The sequence below is a fragment of the Canis aureus genome, chromosome 8 (assembly GCF_053574225.1).
Source record: "Canis aureus isolate CA01 chromosome 8, VMU_Caureus_v.1.0, whole genome shotgun sequence".
In the NCBI taxonomy this organism is placed as follows: domain Eukaryota; kingdom Metazoa; phylum Chordata; class Mammalia; order Carnivora; family Canidae; genus Canis; species Canis aureus.
Window position 1 is genome coordinate 26,510,792 of NC_135618.1, and position 23,852 is coordinate 26,534,643.

Genomic DNA, 23,852 nt, shown 5'->3' on the forward strand with positions numbered 1-23,852 from the left:
ACAGCCATCAGCATCCAGGCAAGCCCCTCCACTAGCAACAAGATTACATTTCACTGTAAGCTCTGATGATGGTTAGCAGTTTTTAGCAAAAGTGTTTTGAAATTAAGGTATATACCATAAAGTTTTCTAGACATAATGCTATTGCACACTCAATAGACTACAGTTTAGTGTAAACATAACTTTTATATGCACTGGGAAACCAAAAAATTCATTTGACTGACTTTATTGCAATATTCCCTTTATTATGGTTGTCTGGAATCCAACCCTCAACATCCCCAGTGTTCTGGTGTATGTATATAGCTTCCCCGTTCAATGATTCATGATACATAGTATTTGTCATGTTATTTGAAAGTACTAGGCGATAAGAATACTCTTGGTACAGTTGTTCTAACTGTCTACTAGTTTTCTTGATATATTATAAGCATATATTAAGTCTCTTCGGAATGCTTTTAAGGTTGTTGGCGTGGTTGGATATCAAGGCAACTCAACCTTTTCTGAGGCAACTCAACTATCTTTGTAGATAGTTTCTAGGAAAGATGGAGCTTTCGTTTAGGGGAGTAGTTTACTATGTGCCAGAATGCATTTTAGTCATGCCTATTGAGTGTACAGTCAATTGGCTGGGCTCCTTAGGAACCGGGTTTTTTAAATTTATGTTTTATTTATTACATTCCTGAGTTAGGTCTGCAGTGTTGTCTGCCCATAGAATGTATTTTCAACTTTATCAGGAGTTCTGGTTAGAGCAAATTTTTTTTTTTTCCCTGGCTTTGTCTGCTTCTACTTAGTCATCACTGAATCTATAAGAGGTTGTTAGCTGAAGTTGTGTTTAATCGGTGTACCCCAAATTTATTTTGAGGCAAGTTTAATAGACCTTTGTCATTTGTGGAATTAGCATTAAGGGCTTTAAATATCTTTGGCATGCAGTAACATGGCATATTGGTGACGCACACATATAACCGTGCCAGTGGTTTGGAGGACACACTTTGTGTGGGAGCCTCGCCTGTTTTTCAGCCTTAACATTTTACTTATTATTTACTTGTCCTAGCTTATATATGCAGTATGTTTACTGAGGTGAATAAGAATATTAATTTGTGTATGTGTGTCTGGATATTTTTTAAAAAGCCCTTAAAAGAATACGAATGGTAAAAATCCGGAACTTACTTAATTTTGCCTACCTCAATCAGACTTTATTTTTATTTCTAAGTTTTAGGAGAAAACTTTAAAAGAAAATTACTGTACAGTTTTCAATAATCAAGAATGTATCCTTATCCTGTTTGAACACACCTTCTATAACTTTTTAAATGATTCTTATAGAATATTTTCATAAATACAAAAAATATACAGATCTTCACTTATGATGAGGTTTTATCTTGGCAAAAGCATCGTAAAATGAAAATATTGGGAGTTGAAATGCACTTAATACACCTAATCTACCAAACATCATAGCTGGCCTAGCCTACCTTAAACATGCTCAGAATATTTACATCAGCCTACAGTTGACCAAGATCATCTAACACAAAGCCCGCTTTATAATAAAGTGGTGAATATTTCATTCACCTGAGATACTGAATTTCCCTGAATACTGTCCCTGAAAGTGAAAAACCAATTGATTGTGTGGGTGCAGCATGGTGGTAAGTGTATTGGATTTATCCTCATGGTCTCATGGCTAACTGAACACTGCTTGCTCTCCAGCATCACCAGAGTGTTGTACCGTGTGCATATCGCTAGCCCAAGAAAAGATCAAAATTCGAAATCAAAGTTTGATTTTTACTGAATGTGTATCGCTTTCTCACCATTGTAAAATAAAAAATCTTAAATATTGCTATCTGGTTAAAGAAAAGGTTGGAGGGAGAATTAGGATATACTCAACAGGGTTGTGGTAAGGTTTACATAAAATAATTCATATAGAGCCTTCAAGTAGCTGATGTGTACATCACATTTATTCCTCATTTTTTTATCCTCTCCGATCCAAGGTGAGATATGACCTCTCTGCCTGGCTACAGAGACTTTTTCTTTTAGCGTACTACATTTTGGGGGAGGTGGACAGAAGGGAATGTTACGTCAAATAGAATGATGTGAAAAATTACTATGGTTAGTATATAGCTTTGTAGTGCACAAAACCCGAGGAAGTCCAAGTACATTCAAGGCGGCACTGTTAGAAAATAGAAATGCTAGAAACAGAAAAATGGATAAATAAATTATGGTATATGCATACAAGGGGATATATACTACATAGCCCTGGAAATTATGTCAAACAAGATTAGAGTGTTGTATGCCCCTTTATAGAACATGACACAGGCTGGCTTTTCCCCCAATCACATTTTCAGCAGTGTTCCACAGAAGGCCTTTCTGATTTTTGTATTATTATTATAAGCAGGCAGATTGGAAGGAGCTGTAAACCAAAACACAGCTGGTAAGTCTAAATATAGGCCCATCAGGATGAGTGTCCCTCATAACACAGTTTCTCAAACTCCTTCCACTTTAAGTTGCTTTTTTACCAGATGTCTCTTGGTGTGCGTGTTTCTTGCGCATCAGCAAATTTTGTTTGCATGGCCTTTTCATGCCACTATTCTGATTTATCACACTTCTCACATTGATTTTTTTTCCCCCTCTACTTGTAAAAAAAAGAAAATAGCTGTTTGTGCACAGATGGTGGATCCGATTTAGTATTATCAGAGTAATTCATGTTATATTTATGAGATGTTTCCGAGTAGCCTTTTAGTGGGAGATATTCAGGAAGGACATTTCTTAGAAAGGTCATATCTCACCTTTTAACCTGTTTCTTTTGGTGTTTATTTCCTGAGTACTCAAGTACTGGCAGGCCATTGTTTTAAATTTCAGGGATGTATTTTATTTATTTCAGTAGTGGAACTTTTGAACCATCTAAAAGCATTCAAGGAGGGAGGCGAAAACATTTCTCAGAAATTACTGGAGTTGATTGTTAACCTGTAAGAGAATGAACGAATGGAGCCAGGATGAAATACAGTAATCATTAAGTACTTACTTCCTTTGTACCTTTACTTCCTTCTTAAATTTTTATTGTGTACAACTCTACATGTAGAAATGCTGTCAGTTTGCCAGGGCTTCTGTAACAAAGTCCAATAGAGTAGGTTTGTGAAACAAGAGACTTTTACTTTTTTCACAGTTCTGGAAGCTAGAAGTCTGAAGTGAAGGTGTCAGTAGGGTTGGTTTCTTCTGAAAACAGTGAGGAAGGAGTCTGTTCCCAGGCCTCTCAACCTTGGTGTCTTCTTATGTTTCCTAACCATCTTCCCACTACACATGTCTCTGTTTCCAAATTTGTTCTTTTTATAAAGACATTGGTCATATTGCATAAGGACCCACCCTAGTGGTCACATTTTGACTTAATAACCTCTGTAAAGACCCTATCTCCAAATAAGGTCACATTCTGAGGTATGGGGTATTAAGTCTCTTCAAACATTGGAATTTTGGAAGGACGCAGTTTACCAACAAATGCTTCTGCCAAACCAAATGTAACAACAAGGAAAACTTACACTTAATTTGTAAGTGATTGTGTCAATAAATATCAATATCATGGTGATATAATTGTAATGTCCGTTTATTTCTGTAAAGTCATTTAACTGTTTTTTCTTATGATGGGTTTGTTGGTTTGGAATAAGGGTAGAAGGCAACTGCTTCCTGTAATAATTTGGCTTCACTATTATACATGTATGTTCACATCTGGGCTTGAAACCATCCCAAGATTTTTGGTGTGTGTGTGCCTGTGTGTCTTCACTGTGCTGGCTGTAAGAAAGGCATTCAGTGTTATTTAAGAAGTAGAGATTTACCACACAATTTCTGCTTCTGCTTCTGCTTTAATCTGCTTTAATCTCTTGAAGAAAGAAAATGAAATGGTGTACTTTCATTGTCTAAAAGATCATAGGATGATGGACATTTATCCAAATGCTAAGAATGAATGAATGTGTAAATAAGGTTTGGGGATGGGGGTGGGAGACAGAAAAGAGAGAGAGAACTAACAGGAGAAAGAAGCACACATTATTGTGGAGGTGAAACCTTTGTTTGGAAAGAACAAATTTTAATGATCCATTTCTCCTGAAAAGCATCCACCACAAAAGGTTAAATGGAGGGCTTTTTTGGTTAATTGCTTCTTTGAATCTTCTCAAACACTTACTTCTCTTATTCATGTCCAAGTGTAAATCTTTTAAGCATTGCCATTATATTTTCTTTTCCTTTTTTTTTGAAGTGAATATAAAACTCTTTGGATAGTCACTTTTATTGAGGTTTTAAGAATGTTTTTGAGTGATTCATAGTAATTTAAATCCTTCTACTGAAATCTTGGATGTTGCTAAATTTCAGCCTGTAATTTTCTTCCTTTGCTCGATATTGAAGCATATTTTTGACACCACACTACTCATTGGAATTGTGAGCCTTTGTAAATTCATGCAGATCTTTCCCACTCTACAAAAGGATGCATTTTAAGCAGAAGAAATAGAATGCTAAATTATGTAGTAGGTATAAGAAGTGGGTTGTGGTGAGTTAAGAGGGTGACTACAAAGAATACCAAAGCACACGGTGGTATGCAGTGTCAGGGAAATTTAAAGGACGTTTGCCTGTCACATAAAAATTTGTCATCTTAAAAGGCTACTACAGGTTCCCCCCACCCATCTAAAAATAGAGCATTCCTATGAAACCTTTTGTAAGCTGAAATGGCATAAAACAAAGAACCAATTACCATTAATCTATATGGAAAAATTTTTTTGAGCATTTCCAGACCCAAAACACAATCTCTCTTAGGCTTTTCTGATACCTTAGGAAACATTTTGCTAATGGATGCACAAAATAAATCCAGATGAGGCACAGATGCTCACAGGCACAGTTAAGTCATAAAGTTGGATGCCACGAGGCTGAGTGTAGTTCCCAGGGAAGGAGCCTGGTGGCGCCACTCTTACTGCTTGGGGTGCACCCCGCTTTTCTAAGGGCTTGCTGCGGAACAGTTGCTGAACACTATTTTTGCTTTTCGCCTTTTTTTCTAAAGAGTGAAAATCCTCTTTGGATTGCAAAAATAGATACTTTATGTGGTGAAGTGGCTATGCTATACACAATATATATACTATACAGAGAGATATTTTTGTACATTCTGATTGCATATTTATTTGGAACCTCTAAATTACGTTTTAAAATGATTCCTTAGTGTTCCATTGTGTTAGCCTTCTGTAATTTACTTTGACTCTCCAATTTTCATGTGATTCCAGACATTTTTAGATTTCCCATTTAATTATGCAACTTTGATGAGTTAAGAAAAAAAAATGTAATCCAAGGTCTTTTGTCCAATTGGCTCTAGACACCTGTTTCAACTTATTACAGTAGTTCTTTTTTTTTTTTTTTTAAGATTTTATTTATTTATTCATGAAACACAGAGAGAGGCAGAGACATCGACAGAGGGAGAAGCTCCCTGCTGGGAGCCTGTTTGGGGGGAAGGACTCTGGATTCTACCCCTGGGTCCCCAAATCATGCCCTGAGCCAAAGGTAGACTCTCACCCGCTAAGCCACCCACGCGTCCCTATTACAGTCGTTCTTACTGCCTTTGAACATATAATACACAGTGTTGACACTAACAATTTTAATATCTTTCTCAACGTATGTTTACTTTAGAATATTTGGACATGCAGGAACTCACAGAAAATATTAAACTCCTCAGCAATCCCAATACCTGGAATAGCTTTTATTAACTTTTTTGGTATAGCTTATAAGCTTGTGTCCTTTTTCTCTCACTTTTTCTTTCCTACTTTATCTCTCACACACATATACACATAAGAATCTAATCGTACACAAATTTTATATCCTGTTGTTTTCTTTTAATAACATACTGTAACCATTTTTCCAATATACTGTATTCTAAGTTACTCCTAGAATGTTACTTTTAATCACTTTACTATATTCTATCATATGGATAGAGTTTATTGTAGCCTATCAACAGGCATATACCATAATTTACTTTGCTAAACTTTTATTGCAAGACATTTATTGTTTCTGTTTTTGTGTTTCATTAATACAACTGTTACTGTCTTCTGTCCCTTGGTCTAAATCATGCCTAAGTCTTTTTCTTTTCCCAGATCATTTTGTAATCACAATAACCTGAACCTTCTTAATTTAAACAATCATTGTTGTTCTTCTCTTCAACTGGTGTTGAGTATCTCCTGTATTACTGCATTGAGGAGTTACCCAAATGCTATATTATAGTTCGCATAACTAACTTTTTGTGTGGGAAGAACCTTGAGAACAGTACTGCAGATATTACTGATGCTTCTTCAAAAGGATTTTAAGTTGATTTGTTTTGGGGGAAAAAATAAGTCCATATTAGGATTTCAATCTTTTTTCATTCTTAGTACCACAAAAGTGTTCCTTTTCTTAAAATATATGGTTTTTGCTACATTTTTCTATATTAATACATTTAGAAGTTGTACTGTTTTAGCCTTTCACGTGGGAGAGATTTTGCAGATTTTCAACTCCAAATCCTCATTTTAACCTCCAAAGGCTGAATTAATTGTTCAAGTTATCTGCTTAGTGAGTGGGAGAGAAAGGACTGGGACCCAGTTTTGGGCCTCCTTTGTAATGATTTTTTTTTTTTTTTCATTTAGTGTTGACTAACTCGGGTGCTAAGTTATGATGGACTTTGTTGCAGAATTCATTTCTAAGTGTGTTGGTTAAATTTAGTCTGTTCAAACAGACAAAAGTTTTGATTCTGACACCTGTATTCTTAATTTTGAAGGAAAAAAGTGATATCTAAAAGAAAGTATAGAATTGGGAATAAGTCATTATTACTACTGAAAAAATAAATGTCATATTGAAACTGTTTTATCTGTGCATATGAATAACACATTACTTGTATTTAAAATTTTACTGCATATTAACCTTTTGTTTCATTTAAAAACTTTTATTAAAAAAATAACATGCAGCCTTTCTCTTCCCTTTTTAAAAAACAAACTATTGAAGATGCCTGAGGAAATAACCAGTGTGTCCAAGGAAGTAGCCAGAGGGATTGGGGCTGGGGAGGGATCCAGTGTGGTTGTGAAAGAGATAAGACTGCCGTTGCTTATGTGGTCGGGACTGAGGAGACAGCTGGCCTGGTTGGGAGATTGATATGTGTAGGAGGATTGACCATATTTGTAAATATCTTTAGGATAGTGGGAGCCAGGCTTCTTTCTGCTGGAGAAAAGAGTTACAAATATGGGAAGAGGTAAGGTGGGAAAGGTCAGATGGTGTCAAAGTGTAATTGGAGGTATCCGTCTGAACTCATGGTATTTAATATATAGATAGATAGATCCAGATGAGTGTGTGCATGGGTGTGTGTGTGTGTGTGTGTGTGTGTGTATTATACATATATTTCTTGTCATTCACATCTTGGTTTCCAAATTCCAATTTCCTCCAAAAGGAACCAGAACTCTTTGGAGAGATGTCTGATTCCATAGCTGGGTCAGGGAAAATATAAACCTGAAACATCTTCTTATGTCAAGTTGCTATATAAAGTGCTCAAGGAATAATTAAGATGTATCAAAAACACACAGGTGCCAGGATTAAGGGGGGTTCCACTAGGTAGGTTTTGGACACTTATAACATCAAAATAAATTATAATATTAATGGATTATAACCCACTGAATAACATAGGAATCTGTGAGTCTATACTTACATAATTAATTGACTAAGTAAATAAATATTCTTTATTCTCCTTAGTAAGAAACCTACAGATAATGTCAAAATGGAAAAAAAAAAAAAAAAGCAAAGCATATGTTGTTTTGAAATAAGAAATGTAACAAGGAACAAAAAGAGCTAATAGAGTTCTGCATTTGCTTCTGAGGGGCATGAACTGGGAATAGCAATTCTGGAACAGAGAAAGCTGCTTTTTAATTTTAATTTGTTTTATTTTAAGCTTTGTAGAATTTGTAGAATTATTTGACTTTTAAAAACTGTAAATATACTTTTTTATTTTGAACTAACTTCAAACTGGGAGAAAAGTTGCAATACTTTGAACCTCGATTTCCCAATGACTGCCATTTCACAACTTTTGCTTTCACTCTCTGTGTAAGTTGAGTAAATTGGAGACGTGATGTTGTATTACCCCTAATTAGGTCTGCATATGTTTTTCAAAAACAGAGACACCCTCCTCTCTAATCACAGTATACCTATCCAAATCAGGAAACTAATATTGACACAATACTACATTATAATCCACAGACCCTTTCAGATTTCTCTAGTTGTCCCAATAACATTGTGTAGAGAGAATAAATGAAGGTTCTCTTCCTTTAATATGGAATCCAATTCAACATCTCATGTTATATTTAGATATTATGTCTCTTAGGTCTTCTTCAGTCTGGAACAGTTGCTCATCTTCCTTTTTTCCATCACAGTAATTGCATTTTTGAAGCTATTTTATAAGCACTGTCTCATCCCTTCAAGCATTTGCAGTATTTTTCTTCTGATCAGTATAATTATATCACCATTTTTAGTTAAATTCAGGGTTAGGAACTATTTGTTTTTGTTCACTGTCAAACCATGTACTGAACTATGATTATGTTTTCATTCTTGTATATGTTTTGCTTTCTTGAGATTCATCATTCATTTATTCTTTTATTTATTTATTTTAGATTTATTTTTAATTTTTTTATCATTTATTCTTTTATTCATTCATTTCCTCTACTTCTTTATCCCTTGTTCTTGCTTTCTCTCCATCGTGGCTTTCTCTGCACCCATCACAATTCATCTACAAAATCTTACACGGCATGCTTCCTCTCATTATGTTTAAACATATCATGTATTCTGTTACCTCCCTCCCTTTAACCCTCTCTCCCTTTCCCTTTCTCTTTCTTTCTTTCTTTCTCTTTCTTTCCCTCTCTCTTCCTGTTAGTCTTTCTCCGTCCTGCCTTTTTCTTCCTTCCTTCTCTTGTTCTTCCTTTTTCCGTTCATACTCCCCTGTGTCTGTCTTTCCTTCTATCCGTCCTTCCTTCCTCCCTCTCTTCCTTTATTATTTTTTCCCTATTCACCTCCCTGCCTTCCTGGTGACTCTGTCTTCCTGACCAGGTCTGTATAGGTTGTTCTCTGGTTCTGCTGCAAAGCTGTTAACCTGGAACATTTCTTCACAGTCATTCAAAGAATTTCCTCTGGTTCTCTTTTTTGTTGAATCTACCGTTTTTAGATCCTATTTCTTCCTCTTCTTTTTTTTTTTTTTTAAGATTTATTTATTTATTTTGAAGGGCAGGGAGGAGCAGAGGGAGAGAGAGAATCTCAAGCAGACTCCCTGCTGAGTGTGAGCCCTCTGCTGGGCTTCATCCCACAACCCTGAGATCATGACCTGAGCCGAAACCAAGAGTCGAACACTCAACTGACTGACCCACCCAGGTGCCCCTAGATTGTTTCTTCTTGCTATATGCCTTATTTTGGAAAATTAAAGAAGCTTCCAAAGAATGGGTGCATGGGTAAAACAGTTTTTGAAGTCTTTTATATATCTGAAATGGCTTTAATTGACATGTATATTTGAATGACAGTTTGCCTGGCTATATAGAGTCCTAAGTAGAAGATATAGTCTCCTCTCAAAATCTGGAAGATATTTTACTGTCATTTAGTTTTCTGTGTTACCATTGAGAAATCTGAAGCCATTCTGATTCCTGAGATTCCTGTTGTATTTTAACTGTTTTTATTCTCTCTGGAAGCTAACCTCTATTATGAAATGTCATAGTAATGGAGGGTTGCAGGAGCACATCCACCCCACAACTGCCCCATTCATTTTGAAGAGGCAGGAGAGGCCCTAGCAACCTGGAAACATTTCAGTTTAAAGTATATTTTCCTTCTTCATTTTATGGAATCCGTTTTATTAAGGCACTGCCTGCCTGGATCTTTTAATTTCTAAAAACACTTCCTTCTCCTTTTCTATCTCTTGTTCTTTTAATTCAGCTTAGTTCTTGAGTTCTAGCTTTCAAACTTCCTGTTGAGTTGTTATCTTATTAACATATTTCAATTTTCATGAGCCTCCTTTTTTATTGTCTTGCTGCTGTTCTCTGATTTTTTTTAAAGAATATAACTCCTGTTTTTATTCATGAATTAGATATCATGCTTATCTCTGATGATTTCATCTATTTTTTGTAACCATTCTGTTCTCTAACTGCTTCCTGCCTTGTGTTTGTGAGTCTTTCACATCAGAGGCTTTCCACTTATTTTAGATATTTAGTAGCTCCTACATCAGGCAATAAAAAGTGGAGTAGATATTCAGCACGTATGATAGGGGCTTCACCTCAGAGTGATTATTCAAAGACCTGGCTAATTCATTCAGGGACTGCAACTCTTAATTTTTTCTCAGAACGGTGAGGTAAGAGCGGAACCCTCAGATCACTACGTGGAATTTCGCACCTTGCTGCCAGCATCCTTGGCGCCAGATGAGGGAAGAGGGCTGGCTATCTTCCCATCTAGTCTATAGGACTTTTCCTTGCTATCTCTTCCTCCACTCTGCCTGGCATCCTTGAGTTCAGAGACAATAGAGAAAGTAAACTTCGAGTTTTCAGCAAAATTGGGGGAGAAATGTGACTGATGACATGGGGTAGGTGAGGGAATCTGAGGTACTCTTTCTTTTTTTGTTTGTTTTTTAGCTTTTCAACCAATCCTCTGGTTTTAGCTCTACCATCACTCTGTGTGTCCACAGGTTTGTGGTGCCTGTAACCCTTAAGTCTCTCTTAGATTCTTTCATGCTTTCTAAGTTTACCATCATCTCCTAGGTTTACTGTTCAGCTTTCTCTGCTCTGCTATTTCAGTGATCCCTCAACAATCAGATTTCCAGTTTCCAAAGAGTAGTTGCTTTTGTTTGCTTAGCGCCTCTCTCTCTCTCCTTTATTACCTTGAGGGTTTATGGCTTTTTATGCCTTTTTTGTCTTGTTTTATTTTACTTTGTTAGTTTCTTTTCTGTCATTTTTAAAGTGGGATTTTAATAGGAAACAGATAAAAATACATGTTCAACATGCCATATTTAACTAGGAGTCCAATCATCCCTTTTGTTCTTGACATATTTCATTAGTATTCATAGTTACTAAGAAAAAGAGGATTTTAAACTTACTTTTATAGATGTTAAGTTTTGAATGTGGTTTATTCCTTAGGATGCCTCATTGATGGACATGAATTCCTTCAGCCCTATGATGCCAACATCTCCTCTGTCGATGATAAACCAAGTCAAATTTGAAGATGAACCAGATTTGAAAGATCTCTTCATTACAGTTGATGAACCTGAAAGCCATGTTACTACAATTGAAACTTTCATTACTTACAGGATTATTACTAAGGTAAATTTTTAGTGAACACTTTCTTGGATAAAGTTATTTTCTGAACTTTTGCAAGTACTTTTTGTTTGCTATGACTCTCAACAGTAGAGAATCTTAGCTGAATTGACTTACTTTTTCCAACCATTTTGGGTAAGACATTGCATCTAATCTACCCTTAACCTCTTCTGTATGAAATCAGTGAAATTCAAATTACAGCAGTCACTCATTTCTTTTTTTCTTTTTAGCAGTTGTGCATCTTGAAATAGGAACATTTCGTTTTTAGTTTCAAAAATTATAAACAAATATCTTTGGAAAAGAAGAGCCTCAGTTTATTAATAAAGACAACTAGTTAAAAACATGATACAATATTTTGTTGTAGCACTTCTTTAAAGATTACAAAATATAATTTCATTTGTTTTCCAAGTAAAAGCAAGTGGCTGCTTTGTAAGATATTGTTAGTTGTCCAGTAACTCAAAGGAAGAGTAAATCTAGAACCCAATTCTCCTTAATCCTAGGACAAGGCTATCAAAGTAAAATAACCAAATAGTATAACTGTTTTTTTAAAAAATCCTTTATGTAATAACAGCTTTTAAGAATTATATTCATGTTATAATATTTTCTTTATGAAGCCTCACCCTAATCTTTGTAGTACATCTTCTGTGTAGATGAAAAGGTTTTAGACCATCTTCCTGTAATCAACTTCTTCCAGTGCAAATTTCACCTTTGCTGCTAGTTATGTTTCATTAAAAAACACGTATCTGATCTGTTCACTCAGATTCTTAAAATCCTTCCTTGGTTCCTCATCTCTTATAGAACAAAGTGCAAATTCCTTGGAATGACATATAAGGAACTTTTCAGTCTGATGCCAGCTTACTGTATAAGACTTATCTCCTGCTCATTTCAATACCCTGCTCTCCACTGATCTTTGTTATCTGAATACTCATGACTTTGCATATACTTTTTCTTGTTTGCTATGTCTGTCCTTCCTCTTCTAGACAGAAGAACTACTGTTTACTTTTCCACAACTAAAAATGATGCCTGCCTGGCCCCTGCCCCCTGCACCTACAGGCTGAAAATCTTCTTTCTTTCTTCTGTTTTCACATGTTGTTCTAATTGAAGTCTTAAAGAATGTAAAGCATCAGAATCAGTATAGCAAGGAAATTAAAGGCCTATATTTAATCCTTCTAAGTCTTTGAGTCTTTTTTTCTTTTTAAATCTATAACACGGAAATGATCATCGAACCTGGTTCTGTAGAGTTGCTGTACGAATCAATTTAGCATTGGTAATCAATGTAAAACACTTAGCAAAATGCCTGGCACATAATGAATTTTCAGTATTTGCCTATCTGTGAGTAGATAATATGTATTTATTGGTATTTATTCCTAACAAGTCTGTGAGCTTCACAAGGAAGGTAATTGTATCTTAAGTTATCCATATTTCTAAATACAGAGGATATAATAAATAAGCAGTTTCACTTTTTGGTGAACGGATGAGTGAAGAAATTTATGGTATCATACTCATATCAAGAGACTGTAGAGCAAGATAGCATGGGATTGAATCTTGATTACTCCTCTTTCTTGGTATGTGTCTTAGGCAGTTTAATTCACCTCTCTATGCTTAGTTTCCTCAGTTGTAAATAAGATAACAGTATTAACCTTGTAGGGTCTTTGTGAATATTTCATGTGTTTATACAGACATTCTGTTAAGAATCGAACCAGATTTCTCCTGGTATTACTATTTTAATTATAAGCATCCATTGTCATCATCCTTCCTAGCAAAGAATTTGTGCAACTGAATTATTTTCCCATCATTATTTGTTTCACTTAGAAAGACACTTTATTTATAAGCCACCCTGTGAATTTTACTCTAATCACAGACATAGAATTCTGATGAGTTATCCATATTTACATTATACTTTAAGTATACTGCTCTTATAGTACTAGTAATAGGGATAATATTACAGTAGTAACGTTTATTGTGTGATTACTTTGTGCAAAGCAATGTTCTAACCACTTTATACGTATTAACTTAGATGTTAGGAGTTACCCCCATTTTGTGCATGAGGACACCGAAACTCAGTAACGTGCCAGAGGTTACCTACCATAATGATTACCTGAGCTGGGTTTTAAATCCAGACTATTTACTTTCACATGATATGTGTTTTCTGTTATACTTTGGTGCATCTCTACATGGTTATGGCAAACTATCTTTCATTTCACTATTATGAAATAGACTGTTATACAAGTCTCTTTGTTCTACTTCTGATTATTTTTACTACATCCTAGTATATAGACTATAACTATATATACTAAAATATGTATTACAGATACAAATGTATAAACATTTGGTAGATATATATTTTGTTATCAAATAGAGTCTTTCTTTACTATTCACTTATTATCATTTATTCACTTTTTCCTATATTCAGTGAAGTTTTGTTGAGTGCCAATTACATCCCAGGTACTGTGCTTGTATTTTGAGACTTCACCAGCAATCAAGACAGACATACTCTCTGCCTTCATGGAACTTTCAGCCTAGGACGGGTGATGGATATTATACAATTACATGCTTAACTCTTTAATTATAGTCACAAATGCTTTGAGAGAAAAATACAGCATTTCATGAGCATGGGCACCCCATTTCGTTTAGAGGTTCAGAAGTGGTTTCCCTGAGTTTTAGTTGTATGAAAATTTATAGTTATAGGCATTAAGATTATAACGGTAGGGATACCTGGATGGCTCAGTGGTTGAACGTTTGCTTTTGGCTCAGGGCGTGATCCCAGAGTCCTGGGATTGAGTCCTGCATCAGGCAACCCACAGGGAGCCTGATTCTCCCTCTGTCTGTGTCTCTGCCTCTCTCTGTGTGTCTCTCATGAATAAGTAAGTAAAATCTTTTAAAAAATATTATAAGGGTAAATGCACATATACGTATGCACATATGTACACTGACAATATCCTACTTAGGAATACTTAAGAATGACGTGGCTGTAAATAATTATGAGTGTCAGGAAGCCCATGTTCCAAGGATCTCTTGTTCTTGTGGGAAATTTCCCTTTAATCTCCAGGTTAGAATATCTGAAGTGATAGCTCTAAAGAAGTACTTTCTCTTTTGGAGATGAAGAGATGTGACTTCCTTTAACACATACAGAAACAAGAGTGAAGAGATGTAACAGGGGTCTTCCCTCTCACATCCTCATTATGAAGATAGACTCCTAGATGCCTGCCAGTGTGGAGTAGGGGTTAAAGTATATTCCTGATCCTAAGGTTCCTCTCCCCTCAGAAACAGTTTTCTAAATCCTGAAAGCCCAGAGTCACTACCCTTGACCAAAGGTCACTGCTTGTTGAATGAGTACATTTTGAGGTATGGATCTCATGAGTTAGTTTAGTCCTCAACTTCAAGTACCCAACTTTTTATGGTCAGACATGAAAGATTAAACACCATTTACAATATGGCTTCCATGGAAAACTGTATTCTATATTAGAAGCATTATTCGTGCTTCAAAATAACTTTTTGGAACACCAGTTCTAAGTTGGAGATCTGTCATCAAACCCTGTTATTCCTGTAGTTGGAAGCTTCTGTCTATCTTCTAATGATCAAAATTGACCACTTTAGGTGGGACAATGATTTTGTCCCTGCTGTTGGGAAATTAATCATGATCTGAACCTAGTTAATAATATTTGTTTTCCTTGCCATATCTTAGTCTTATAACTCTTTGGCAATAGAATTAATTCTTAAAGTAGCATGAACGAACACACTGTTTTTGAAACTAGTACTCATCTTCTGTTTTCTTCCTCTGGTATTGCAGTATGTTAGAAAACTCTTCTAAGTCAATGACTGAGTGATGGGTACAGAATCAACCAATTATTTGACTTGATTTTACATCTTCCTCTTGCCAGAATTTATATCAGATTGTTCTATGTTTACTTAAAGTGTTGAAAATTCTTGAGGACACACAAAGCTCTTCACTGCCCAATTTTGGGGTATTTTAGTATTGGTTATGCCAACTTATATTTTTGGAAATTGGTAGTAAACCTATGCATATGTGCCTGGTACAAGAAGGTGTTCAATAAGTATTTTTTAATGAGTGACTATAAACCATGTTTTGTGTGCATATATATGTATGCATATGTGTGTATTTGCATATATATGTACACATACCAACTCGTATATATGTTGTTAAACTGTGTTTCTACTAGATTTAGTTTTCCTATTTTTACCATTTCCGTAACTTGTACCCATAGTTAAGATTTCATAGTGTTTTGTGTTCCTTAGACTTTTGCATCTCATTTACCTCTACTTTTTCCCACTAAAAATGAAATGTTTTGATAAAATATATTGTATGATATTCTACACATTTGTTTTAAAAAAAATAAACCTTAGAAAGTATAACTTTTGTGAACCTTTTGTGACAATTAAGACTGCATCTATGACTTGAACTTCTTCATTTTACAATTGCATTCATTTGTGTGGGTGATTGATATTTCTGGTGAGTGTAAAATATGCATGCAATGTGTTATTCCAGCATTATTCCTCCAGGAAACTTTCAACCTTAATATTAGTGTGTATAATTTTTAATATGCAAAAATTTAGTTAATGAGATATTGGTGAGAGTGAGTGTGTGTGCATTAAATAATGTTCTTTTATTTGTCTTGGAATTCGGGCAATGGAAGTGAAGTTGATATTGTACCCATGTTCTTCTTGTCATATGTGTTGGCATAGATTTTTGGTTTGTTGAGAATAGATATTTTAATTTATTTGCTTAATTTTTAGGAGTTTAGGCATATAACTCAAAATCCCTTGAGAAATGACAGGAAGATTTTCTTTTCACATCAAATCTTCATTAATAACATTTTTTAAACAGTGGTAAAATCACTCTGTAAAATGTTAGAATTTTCACATACTGAAAGCAAATTTTACCAAAGCAATTCATTTGAGCAAATTCCAGGAAAACATTTTTTCTCAGTTATGTTCAGGTTATTTTCCAAATTACAAAAATAGGACTTTCCTCAAATTCTGAATTCTAATCATCTTGAGAAAAATATATTTGAAACCTAAATTCAGAACACACTTTCTTGTTAGCAAGAAAGTCATGCCAAATATAATCATAGTTAAAATCTTGTGGAAGGCAGATGGCTGCTCTAAGACAGATTTTTCAGTTTGGATTTTAAATTTGAGCATGATGTTTGCTTTCTTTCTGGAAATACTGGAAAGTTTGCTTTGTTTCATCTGCTACATGAATTGATGACTGCAAAAAAAGTACAGGCTGACAAACACTGAATAATTAGAATTTGTTAATTTTTCTTAGAGACCCATTTATTTCAGAATGTCTAAAATAACATGAGGCAAATGTCTTCTGTCTTATATTGCGTGTGCTGTTATTTTCTCCTACTTTCTTCAGACATCTCGTGGGGAATTTGACTCCAGTGAATTTGAAGTTAGGAGACGTTATCAAGATTTCCTTTGGTTGAAAGGAAAACTTGAAGAAGCACACCCTACTCTGATTATTCCAGTAAGTGTACTTTTTTTTTTTCGTAAAGTGGCTGCCATTTTGTCTTGTGAATCATTAGAATGCCTAACACCTAATGTCAGACCTTTAAAATCAGTGTAACTCATTGATCTTAGAAACATTTGCTCTTAAACATTCAATCTATGTACAGATTTGTTTTTCTAAACTATTCTAATATGTTAAGATTTTGCAGGTTTTGGTTCTGGCATTGTGAATCTTGAAGAATTACTTTTATAAGAAACGATCACATGTTCGAATAGCCTTCCAAAAAAGAAGAGTATAGAATTCCTTATAATCGCATGCCACATGATGCTCAGTTAACCTTTTAAAATTTTTTTGCTTCAGCCATTGCCTGAGAAGTTTATTGTGAAAGGAATGGTGGAACGCTTTAATGATGACTTCATCGAGACACGCAGGAAGGCATTGCATAAATTCCTGAACCGAATTGCTGATCATCCAACTTTAACATTTAATGAAGACTTCAAAGTGTTTCTTACTGCACAAGCTTGGGTAAAGAATTTTGATTTACACTCATGTAATCCTTTAGTGTCTTTATGTATAGTAGGTTGTATGCTTCCTCTTATTTACCTTTATAAATCAGGCAGCAGCATCCCTGAATTACAATGGAATATCAGACACTGGAGAGATATCCTTCAGATTTAACCCTGTGTCAAGTCGACATGTAAACATCACACACATCTTCTATCTTCCTCGCATACACATATTCATATTTCTCTTGGTAGCCAAATTTTTTTTTATGGTCAGGATACCCCTTGCATATATAGCTAATACTGAATAGGAAAATAGGGCAAATGGTCAATATTAAGTAATTGCTGACCAATATTGGGTTTTCTATCTCTCAGTTCTTGCCAAAGTGATATATGCTAGAATGTAGTTCATCTCAGTCTTGACAGATAGTACTGCCATTTGGAAGCCCTTTGAGACTTACGTGAAATGAATTTGTGGCCTGACTCCAGAACCTTAGAAGTTGTCAGAAACATTCTCTGTAGTCACATCTGCGGTAATAGCTTGCCATTTGTGACTTGTGCTTTTTGATAAAGTTTACTCTATCAAGTGATCCTTTAGCATTCCTGGATAGATGTATGTGTTACCTGGTCAAAGGTGACATCTGTTGTTATATGCACAAAAAATCATACTGGAGATAAACAAGTTTACTTTATTATTTTGTGTAAGGCCTTCAGAAAGAAAATCTGGATAAAGATAGTATTTAATATTTGGGAAAATAATACATAATACTATTTTTATCTGTAGATTTGGTAGTCAGCATTATTATTTATAGATTTTTTTTTTCTTGTGGGTAACCTTTTATTTGGTCAACGGTTATTTGATCCTAAACCTATGTTTCAACAAGTGTTATAACCATCACCAGAATCCCTTGGCCTTCTTGGTGTTCTTTTTTAATATGCCATACTTCTAAAGGATTACTTTTGTGTGATGTATCCTTTTATTTCAGTTCTTCTATTTAGCAAGTTGGTAGCCCTCCCTCTCAGGTTAACTATGAAACAGCACTCACTACATATATTCTTAAAAATCTTTCTCTACAGGCAGCCAGCCAGTAGAGGTAGTGTCACAGTTTACCCACTTCAGTTGATTAAAGAGCTGTGCTCAGGGAGTATATACTTACAAACTACTATAGAAACATTATGAAGACAAAGCTAGTTAGTGCTTAGCAGTGAAGCCTCTGGAGTCAGACTGAATCTTATCTACCACTTAATTGCTCTTGGACTTTGAGCAAGCTCCTTAACCTTCCTATGCTTGTGTTTTCTTCTGTAAAATGAGGATAATAATAGAACCTACCTGATAGTGTTTATTGTGAGTTATATATTAGAAAGTTGGAGTATAGTACCTGGAAGATACTAAGCCTCTCAGTATATGTTAGCTATTATTATAACTAAAGAATTAATGAAATTTTCCTTTGTTTTTTTTTTTTTGTTTGTTTGTTTTTTTTAGGGTGTAGTTTAAACCCTGAGAAATCTTCTCTCAATCATTTTCCCATTAAATCCCTGTTATAAAATATAGATTGCATCTCATATTATCCTCTTATCTTCTCCAATATCTCCTTAAGCATGATCTCCTCTGTTAAACCTTGTTCTTTAAAAGATCCATGTTGAGAGGAAACATGTATACATGTTTGACACGAGTACTTTGAAAAAGAATATTATCAAGAAGACGCACTTAGAGAAAGAACTGTACCCTAATATAACTCACCTGCTTCAAACTACATAAAGTATATGAAACATTTTTATAATCTTTATCCTTCCAATTGGATTTCCTTTTGTTGGGAATATTGGAATATTTGCTTTGCCACAAATATTTCATTTGTTTGTCTGTTTGTTTCTAGGAACTCTCTTCGCACAAGAAGCAAGGGCCTGGATTACTCAGCAGGATGGGGCAGACAGTCAGAGCTGTTGCAATGTCAATGAGAGGGGTGAAAAGCCGCCCAGAGGAGTTCATGGAAATGAATAACTTTATTGAAATATTTAGCCAGAAAATAAATTTGATAGATAAAATATCTCAGAGAATTTACAAGGAAGAAAGGGGTATGTAGAATTACTGGAATGTGATTACAAAGTTGTTCAATTTCTGATGGTTCTTCACATTTGCTAGTGTAGTAAAGCAATGTTAAGTTAGTATTTCTTTTTGGTTCTTTCTCAGAGATTTCTGTGTCTCTGCTTACTACCCACATCTGTTCTTGCATCCCATTTACTTTATCTATTAGAGCCCTTAGCATATTAATCATTGTTGCTTTAGATTCTGGGTCTGATCATTTCAAGGTCCCTGCCATGTCTGATTATGATGCTTGCTCTGTCTCTTTAAATTATCTTTTTTGCTTTATATTATGCCTTGTGATTTTTTCCTAATAGTCAGACATGATCCCGGGTAAAAGGAACTGCTATTAACCTGCCTTTAGTAACGTGGTAAGATACTGCAGAGGAGAAAGACTCTATAGTTTTAAATACAGAAAAAATTGTTACACCTGAACGGTTCTATAATTTTGTGATTAAGTCTTAATCTTTTAGTGAGCCAGTGCCTCTGGAATGTGAACTGCACAAGAGTTTCTCAGTTTTTCCCTCCCTACTTAGTTGGGACAGAATGGCCAGAGTGGACTAGAGTTGAGTATTTCCCTTGCTCCAGGTCAGGTAGGCTCTGATGATCCCTGAGCAGGTTATGCTCTGGTTAACTAGTTTTCTCTGAGGGCAGGCCTTTGTTAAGAAGAATGGAGTCCAAAAATAAATAAATTAATAGATAGATAAATGAATAAAGTGCAAATATAAATAAATAAATAATAAAAATAAAAGAAAAAATAAATACAAGAAAAAAAAAAGAAGAACAGAGTGCTCTGGCTATTTAAAGATGGTTCATTTCCCTCTGCAAGAAGCAGGAGTAATTTTTATTCAGTATTTACTGTGGGACCTAGTTGAGCTCCTCGGAGTAAATCTCAACAATATTGTGGAGGGGGCCTCCCCATGACTGGGTCCTCCTGAAGTTTATAACTCTTAAAGATGTCCATACTGAGCCTCCAGCAGTTCCTCAATTACAGTTCCAGTCTCCCTACCCCAGCAGTGGGTGGCTAGAGGTGGTTTCTTTTGGTCTTTAGCATATACCCGGTAACCCACGACTCCTTGTTTTCATCTGTCTTTCCAATCTTGAGAGCAGTGGTTTGTCTTGTGGCCTTTTCTGTCTTAGAGAAGCAAGAGAAGTTATTTATTTTTCAGTCTATTCAGCATTTTCCTTGTTAACATTGAGCAGTGACTTCTGAGCTCATTACATGAGGAACCACATAACATCAAGTTAGAATTTCACCTTCAAGTATGGCTTTTGACCAGACCTATTGAGAAAATTTTTTATTTCTATATGATTTTTTCTTTTTTTTTTTTTCTATATGATTTTGAAGGTAGTTTTATGGTCAGTCCCATTTGCTTTAGTTAATCACTAGCTCTTCTTGTTCTCACTTAAATAACTATTAGTGGCAACTCAAGCCCTGAGCTTCAGATTTTGAGAAGAGTTGTATAAAGTTGGTCTCAAATGTATAACATGGATCATAGCCTAAAATCAAAGAAGTGGGGGTGTCTGGGTGGCTTAGTGGGTTAAGCATCTGCCTTTGGCTCAGGTCGTGATCCCAGGGTCCTGGGATCAAGCCCCACTTTGGGCTCCCTGATTCGGGCTCCCTGATTTGGGCTCCCTGCTCAGCGGGGAGTCTGCTTCTCTCTCTCCCTCCACCTCCTCTCCCTTCTTCCTCCCTCCCCACTTGTGCTCTCTTGCTCTCTGGTGTTCTCTCTCTCTCTCAAATAAATAAAAATCTAAAAAAAAAAAAAAAAATCAAGTGATGTTTTAGAAAATAGGGTTTCCACATTTTCTGGTAATATTTTTGGACCCAGTACTCTGCATTAGGCCTGTCCTAGCATGGCAGAGAGATTTATATACTGGAAATTAGGTCCCTCTTCCTATTTTTATTTTTAGTCACCATTTCCTTTTTCAGTTTTCTTTTTTTTTTTTTTTTTTTTGGTTTATAAGTTACATTTTATTCCATGATGATTTTTTTCTGATTCCATAATGACTTTTTGGTAATTTTCTAATTGCATTTAACTACTTAAAAATAAGTGGCTAAGTCAAGTCAATTTATTTATTACCTTCTATTATAAATTGGTTTGAGAGATGAACTACTTTAAGTATCTACATTGATGGCTTATTTTTTAGTTTTTTTGATCCCCCATTAAACAGTAAATTCCATCAGGACCAAAAGGGAAAAGATTTGTTTTATTTCTAGTATCTTCATGTAGTTCACACATAGTAGGTACTCAACTAAAACCTGTTCAATGTTGAAAAAAATCAATGAGTTAACATATCATTTGGTGGTAGGAAAATTTGCTTTATCAAGAATCAATTGGTTATTTAAAAAACAGAAGAAATTGTTATAGCTGAGTGTACATTTCCATTTATCTCTTTTTTCCCGTGCATTGATACTTGATGATGTCATTGTGGTAACTAAATGTAGTTTAATAATTTTTTTAAGACTTCGTGGTCTGTCCTTGTTATTTACCATTTGTCTTTTTCTTAATCTCAAGAGGCTAATTGTTTTAACTGGGTTCCATGATTCCAATTCTGTTAAGTATATTCTTGATGCCTAGTTAAGTGGGATAGCAAGTCAGAGAAGCCCCTGGAAACTCTTGAGAGGAGTTTTGTAGAATATCAATATGCTGCTTCATATTTGCTGGTGCGAGGGAACAATTTTTATTTTTTTTTAGGGAACAGTTTTTAAATCATTGGTATACTCTAAAGTTTCTGAATTGTTCAGAGGGAAAACTGGATTTTATGGTAGACTTTATAAATTTGAGTTCTAATTTTCAGGGAGTGATTGCCACTGACCCAAACTTGAGGGATTTCTTAGTCTTTCCAATGTGAAGCCCACTTGTCAAATTCTATTCAAAATGATGAGTGTTGTCTTTTGTAGCCTTCAGAGCCTAAGCTATATAGGGCATTTTATTCATACTCAAATCATGAAACTTTGGTGATCATAGCTAGGGTTTCTCTTCTTAAAAATTTTTTATTCAAGTTTTGGGATGCCTGGCTGGCTCAGTTGGTTAAGTGTCTGCCTTCAGCTCAGGTCATGGTCTCAGGGCCAAATGATCCAGCTGGGTCTAGCTTCCTGCTCAGCAGGCAGTCTGCCTCACCCTCCCTCTCTGCCCCTCCCCCTTCTCGAAGTCACTCTCTCTCTCAAATAAATAAATAAAATCTTAAAAAAAAAAAATTATTCAAGTTTTTTCTTTGATCTTGTTTTATTTTGTGTTCCGTTTATTTGCCATATTTGTATTGAAAACATGCTGCGCTGCTTCTCTGTGCTGGAGGTTAAAGGAGGAATAGAATGGTACCTGTCCTTGAGCTCAGTGAGTCTAGTTGGGGAAACAGGTATATTAATAGATCACAGTGCAATTCATTAAGTGTTTGCTTACAAATGTGATCTGAGTGCTGTATAAGCACAGTGGAGAATTTTAGGGAAGCTCTCTCTATAAACATAAATGTTGCAGAGGTATACTGATACACACTGATGTACACAAAATTTGAGAAAAAGAGATAAAGGAGAACATTTTTCTTTGCCAGAAATATTAGTGTAGTATGGCCATTATTTAAAACAAAGGATAGGCCTAGATCAGGAGGGTGCAATTGCAAAGGCTCTAGTGGTCATGAGGCCTAATAACTTTATTCAGTGACAAGCTAATATTTTCATTATTTTTAAATTCTTAAAAATATTTTTCAGTTCACTTGATCAAACTTTTGATATTTTAATGATTTAATTCAGAGTAATATGACATATTTCATCTAATCCTAATGAGCAGTAAAATGATAAAATATAGGAAATTTCATTGTATTTAATGGATACTAGACAAAAAAAAATCACTCACTGCTTATACATTCTCTACCATAAAAAGCTATCATTGAAAGATGATAATATAAAAGGAAAAATGTAAAAATACTCAGATTTTAAAATGGACTCCAAATTTTTGAATTAATGGCTTATCAAGCACTGAATAATCTTTTGTTGTTCATTCATTCTTTCACTAATTGAAAATATTTATTGAACACAGTATGTATCAGACTTTGAGATGAAAGAAAATAATGAGACTCAGCCCCTGTTTTAAGGAGCATATGGCCTAGGAACATAAGATTTATACAAGCAATTATGATAGAATGGGATATTACAAGCATAAAATTATGATAGGCTTTAATAGAAGTATAAAATTATGATCGGCTCATTGAGGACCAAGCATCTACGAATTTTCTGAAACAGAATCTGAAGGAATTTATTTGTGGCAGGATTTAAAAGTTTAGAAGTAGTTTGTCAGATGGTAGAAATGGCAGTGGGCAAGGCAAAGGGATATGTGTAATATTTGAGGAGAAATCATGAGATATTCATGAATGAGTAATTATTTTGGCTGAATTAAAATATCTTTGGGAGAGAATCTCAAGAGTTGGACCTGGAGAGACAATGTAGAAACTGATCATAGAGAACTTTCTAATTTCTAATTTCTAAAGTTACAGATGCTCATGAGCTG

General features: G+C 35.0%; 1 protein-coding gene across 7 annotated transcripts in view; it reads left to right on the forward strand.

Moving 5' to 3' along the window:
• Positions 1-23,852, forward strand: part of SNX7 (sorting nexin 7) — a 114,251-nt gene that overhangs the window by 12,423 nt on the left and 77,976 nt on the right. For all 7 annotated transcript variants that reach the window (XR_013384516.1, XM_077905552.1, XM_077905550.1 and 4 more), the window contains exons 2-5: positions 11,112-11,294; positions 16,672-16,782; positions 17,125-17,289; positions 19,142-19,340. Coding sequence is in view for 6 of the 7 variants with exons in the window: in XM_077905552.1 (XP_077761678.1) it covers positions 11,124-11,294; positions 16,672-16,782; positions 17,125-17,289; positions 19,142-19,340 (646 nt within the window). In the remaining variant the exon portion in view is untranslated. The remainder of the gene's footprint in view (positions 1-11,111; positions 11,295-16,671; positions 16,783-17,124; positions 17,290-19,141; positions 19,341-23,852) is intronic.